General features: G+C 38.5%; 1 protein-coding gene across 2 annotated transcripts in view; it reads left to right on the top strand.

Moving 5' to 3' along the window:
* The first annotated feature begins 2,619 nt into the window (after window positions 1-2,619).
* Window positions 2,620-5,677, top strand: part of LOC108369622 (proton-coupled amino acid transporter-like protein pathetic) — a 25,453-nt gene continuing 22,395 nt past the window's right edge. The window contains exons 1-4 of one of the 2 annotated variants that reach the window (XM_017624772.1): window positions 2,620-2,796; window positions 2,856-3,201; window positions 3,284-3,826; window positions 4,021-4,193. In XM_017624772.1, coding sequence (XP_017480261.1) covers window positions 2,664-2,796; window positions 2,856-3,201; window positions 3,284-3,826; window positions 4,021-4,193 — 1,195 coding nt within the window. In that variant the 5' untranslated portion in view covers window positions 2,620-2,663. The remainder of the gene's footprint in view (window positions 2,797-2,855; window positions 3,202-3,283; window positions 3,827-4,020; window positions 4,194-5,677) is intronic. The other variant, XM_017624773.1, reaches the window with a different exon arrangement.

Below are 5,677 nucleotides of genomic sequence, written 5' to 3'. Positions count from 1 at the left end.
GCAATTTGTACATAATACTGCCGTTAGGCCTAGATGCAATGCATAGAAGTTGAGGACTCGATAATTTAACTGCCCGTTGCTCCTATCTAGCGAAACGTTGGTGTCCTTGACGCGGGGCTAGATCTTAAGTGGTGACATGGGGGCCCTTAGGGGTTTCCATGTCGGCATGAACTAACAGGGATGCTCCGCATGGGAACCTGTGTAGGACATGTGCTTACGCAGTTTCCGATTAGATTACCGTACCAACGAGCCCAGGGGGGTTCCGCATTGCGGGGCTACGGGTGTCACAATCCCGGGTACCCCAGTCAAAGGCTACCAATCCTGAGTCGGTCAGAGGCTCAATTGGTAGAAGAGTCTACGACTTTCGGAAGTCATACCTAAGACTTTAAAAGAGGAACCGCTGGCGAACAGATGCCCCTGGAGTGTGTTCGCTGGCTAGATAAGCAAAGCGAGTGAGACGAACAAGGTCGAAATACAGGCCAGATGCACATGTAAAATCATATAGCTGGGAAGTTCTGCAAGGAAGAATGTGGCTCGTCAAGCTGCTTGAGTAGGTGTAGAAAACCTGAAAAGAAGCAATTCCATGCCTANGGCGAACAGATGCCCCTGGAGTGTGTTCGCTGGCTAGATAAGCAAAGGCAGTGAGACGAACAAGGTCGAAAGACAGGCCAGATGCACATGTAAAATCATATAGCTGGGAAGTTCTGCAAGGAAGAATGTGGCTCGTCAAGCTGCTTGAGTAGGTGTAGAAAACCTGAAAAGAAGCAATTCCATGCCTATTGTCCACCCAGGCTGGAATTTGTTCCCCAGTAAGGCTAGTAGGACCTGCGAGGGTAGCGAGACGAGCAGAATGAATCAGGTGAGTCAAGTGACTTGAACAAGGGTTGAAAGTCGATTTTCACTCCGGATAGGGACACCGGGGTGGAATGAGATTAGTAAGTCTTGTGAGAGGAGCGAGACGAGCTGGATGATAATGTTGAAAACTGTTGTAACTGTGGAAAATGTGGAGAAAGGGTTGAAAACACGGTGTAAATATTTGAGGTAAACCGTGGATTGATGAATATGTGATAAAAGCAGACCTTCTTAGTTGCACGGTTGAGCATGTGTATTCTGGTATGTTTAGTAGGTTGCGTGACTCGAGCTGGTCTGGCTGGTGAGCACTACTCCAGTCTGTTCACTGAGGTATGGCCCTTCGGGGAGTATCGCGGGGGCTGTGGTTTAATACCAAAGGCGGTAGAACTCAAAAAGGGTTAGATGTGGAGTTGCATTCCAACCGGGTGCCGGGACCCAAAGAACGGCAGAGACTTTATGTAGGTTTTGGCCTCACCAAGGTGGTTAGTGTGTCCTCCCACACTGCCTTTGGAACTGAAATGCTTGCATTTCAGGGCAATGATTAAGGCAAAAATTAATCCGTTGTGCCAAATGCAGGCACCGTGATTAAAGCCTTTTGGCAGGTAATCACGTAAAGCCTATATGCATCTGCCCGTTGCTCCTGTTATGTAATGAAAAATGGTCAGAAACGTTGTAATTGGATTTTTGTAATAAAAATTAATGCAAAGTGATGAGTGGACACATACTTTGTACAAACTATGAAATTGCCAGAGATGCCAACTGTTTTTTCGGTCAGCGTATTAACTTGACCCAATGCACTTTTTCAAAGTTTCGTATATATGTACAAGAAATAATGTCACATGTACACTCTAAATAATTAACAATATAAGAATGTGATGGCCTCGCCTGTCGCATACGACTTATGTAGTTCATTAGTGAATATATCGGTTGATTGAATACATTTTCTAATGTAGAGTGGACGATGTCTACCTCCATACTTTTTACCTTTGTTAATTGTTGAATTCCAATTGCAAGCGATCAAATTAAATAGTAGAATCTATGTAGTGTAAGTGGTATGTGCATACATATGTATGTATGTATTTAGTTGGTTTATAATTATTTTTTACATCGAAATCAAAGCACACTCATCAGATTCGCCTGCGATCAAAAACAGTTATAAGCAAGTAAGCGTATACCCGTTTTTTCAGAGTATTTCTACGGCAAATGCAGAAATGTGGGCAATAGATAGTGTTAATAAAATATGCAATAAAAAAAATTTACATAAATCACATAACTGTTTATGTTGGCGCAGCGCCGATATGTATATTGCGATTCCTTTACGCTAATACAAACAACCATTATATGAGCAGTGTTATAACAACACTTGCGCACAAGTGCGTTCGGGTATAAAAATACAATAACAATTGTTTTCGAAAAAGGTTTCCAAACTAAAATTTCTAGAATAAAAATACGGAAATCCTACCGGGCTTTAGCAGTATCCGGCCGGATAAGGCAGTTTCCGTATATCCGGTACATCTCTAGTTTTTAACTTATAAGCAAACTGTAATATTGGTCGACATCCCAAACACACTTTTGCCCTAAAACTAATCAAATAATAAATTTCTTAAGGTCAACTTTTCACATTAATAAATACACTTATTTGGTTACTTTATTTGTTCAATAAATTTTTGTGTTATTCCGAAACGAAATTTCGTCCGGAAAATTTATATTTTAATAATTATTATTTTTTACCGACATAAGCATTTATTTTCATCGAAGTAAAATTCTGTATTTCAACCCCCATATTTCCATAGCTAATTATTAAGAAAAAAATGTCCGAACGTCAACCTCTCTTGCTTCAGTCCGAAACAACTGCATCGGAGGAACGCCACCCACCCCGGCCGGACATTCGAAGTTCTCCAGATAATACATTTGTAAATGTTCAAAGTGATGACAGCATTGGTGGTATGTAAAAATCACAATGTAATTTATGCTTTACTTTGATATCGTTATAAAATTTAAAGCAGATTCAATTGAGAGCTTGGACAAATCCACATATAATCCTTCTTTGCATCGTACGTTGGAGCATCCCACCTCTAATTTTGATACTCTAGTGCATTTGCTGAAAGGAAATATCGGTACAGGGATTTTGGCTATGCCAGATGCATTTAAAAATGCTGGCTTATATGTGGGTCTATTTGGAACCCTCATCATGGGTGCTATATGTACGCACTGTATGCACATGCTGGTGAAATGTGCGCACGAACTTTGCCGAAGGCTTCAACAACCGTCACTTAGTTTCTCCGAAGTAGCCTTTTGTTCATTTGAAACAGGGCCCATTGGCTTGAGACGATATTCGCACGTCGCGCGGTAAGATTAATGTTTCATATTACATATTATTGTATTTATAGCATTTTTACTTACCTTATTAATATGCGTATATTTATTTTAGGCGAATGATAACAACATTCCTTTTTATAACTCAAATTGGCTTCTGCTGTGTTTATTTTGTTTTTGTGGCATTTAACATCAAGGAGGTGGTGGATCATTATTTTCCACACAATTACATAAATGTCAAAGTATACTTGACGCTTCTTCTACTTCCAATGATACCCTTAAACCTTGTGCGTAATCTGAAATATTTAACACCTGTCTCGTTGGCCGCAGCAGTGTTAACCGTATTAGGCCTTGCCTTCTCTTTCTTCTATATTCTACAAGATTTGCCTGATACGGACACAGTGAAGCCAGTTGCAACATGGGCCCAGCTACCTTTGTACTTTGGCACGGCTATTTACGCTTTCGAAGGAATCGGCGTTATACTACCACTTGAAAACAATATGAAAAAACCAGAAGACTTTGGGGGCGCGACCGGCGTATTGAACACTGGAATGACTGCCGTGGCATGTCTCTACACGACTGTTGGCTTTTTCGGATATTTAAAGTATGGAGAAAATGTAAAGGGCAGTATAACCCTTAATCTACCTCCTGATCAGTTGTAAGTTGTCATTGCTTCAATACAATTTTGTTTATATTTGATAAAATCCTCCTTAAAATCACATTCGGATAATATTGCTTCCATATTAGGACGCAACATTATTAGGTGGTCACTGGACTTCTTATGTACCATATTTAAACACAAATGCTCCCTCTTTATTTTATGTTACTGATATTTATAAATTTCTTCTATAGTATTTCACAGATGGTGCGCATTGCAATGGCTATAGCGATTTTCCTATCATACACTTTGCAATTCTACGTACCTGTAAATATTGTTGAGCCCTTTGTTCGCAACCAATGCACGGACCAACGAAAAAAAGAATTAGCATCGACGGTGCTGAGGGTTATTTTGGTGGTATTTACATGTAAGTTACAATTTATTCAAGCCAAGATATCGTAGATTGGCGTGAAATACCGCGTATACGCAATATACAATACTGCGTTCATAAGGCAAACCAAAGTTTACTGAAAGAAGTAAACCCCGATTTTTTAGCAAAACTGTTGCAATTTATTTACTGAACAAATAGCTTATTAGGTTTATGTTTGACTCACAATATACAAACAATTCAACAAAAAAAGTCGTAGAAAGTGTATAAAAAAGCTTTTTGAAATGTGCACACGGTATTGCACGCCAATCGTCGATATTCATTACATTTTTATTTCATTTTGAACCATCGCGTTGGCATTAATTACACGATGCTACAAAAAAGGCACAAAATTGTCCGAAACAAAACGTAGTTTAGGATGTAGGTAGGTTCGAGTACAACATGAAAATAGGTTCCTTATAGTTCTTGAACTCTGCATTTTTTTTTATTAAAAAAAAACAGTATTTTCGTACTTGATTCACTTATCTCTTAATAGTTAACTATTGTCATCCTATTTTAAAAATTTGACAAGAGGATTTATACAGGGTATATGGCTAACAGTTAAACATACGAAAATGGGGCATAGTTGGGCCGTCTGCTATGTGCTCAGCCCCAAAAATTTATATATATACTAGCTTATACCAGCGGGTTTCACCCCGCGCTTTTATACAAATAGGAAAAATAATTTAATGATGTTAGATTTTATTTCTGTGCCCATTTCGTTATACATAGCTCGTTATTTTCTAAGCGAGTTAAGGTATTTAGGCCGTTTAAAACTATGAAATTATAAAATCTCCTCTCTCCTCCCCCTAAGTTTACCTTAAAAGGTTTCCAGGTATACGACGCGTGAACGTGAAACCTTCTTGGAGGTGCCACGGCGAGTTCTAATATTTCCAACTCAAATTTAGTAACCTGGCCTTGATAAAATACCACTTCTCATTACTGTAGCAAATGCCTCAAGAGAGCAAATCATTTCAGTCATTTCCACGTATTAATTTAATTAAAGTTTCCTAATACGTGATAACTCTTAAAATAGTAGCCTATTTTCCAACATAGGTCATAAGCTATCTCTGTGCGAAATGTCATGCAAATCTGTTCAGTCGTTTCCGCGTATTAATTTAATTAAAACTTTTTTAACAGGTGGCAACTCTTCCAAAAAATTTGCCAAATTTCCACTGTAGGTCATAAGCTATCTGCTTGCAAAATTTGATGCAAATCCGTTCAGTCTTTTCCGCGTATTAATTTAATTAAACTTTTTTAGCAGGTGGTAACTCTTAAAATAGTAGCCTATTTTTCAACATAAGCTATATGTGTAAAAAACTTCCAAGCAAATCAGTTCACTCATTTCCGCGTATTAATTAAATTAAACATTTCTAACAGGTAGCAACTCTTAAAAAAGTAGCCTACTTTCTAACCTAGGTCATAAGCTATCTATGTGCAAAATTTCATGCAAATCCGTTTAGTCGTTTCCACGTATTAATTTA

Source organism: Rhagoletis zephyria, unplaced genomic scaffold, assembly GCF_001687245.7.
Source record: "Rhagoletis zephyria isolate East Lansing unplaced genomic scaffold, Rhagoletis_zephyria_1.1 Rzeph_scaffold_03771, whole genome shotgun sequence".
Lineage (NCBI taxonomy): Eukaryota > Metazoa > Arthropoda > Insecta > Diptera > Tephritidae > Rhagoletis > Rhagoletis zephyria.
The sequence above is the reverse complement of the archived record's forward strand: the minus strand, read 5'-3'. Positions and strand labels throughout refer to the sequence as shown.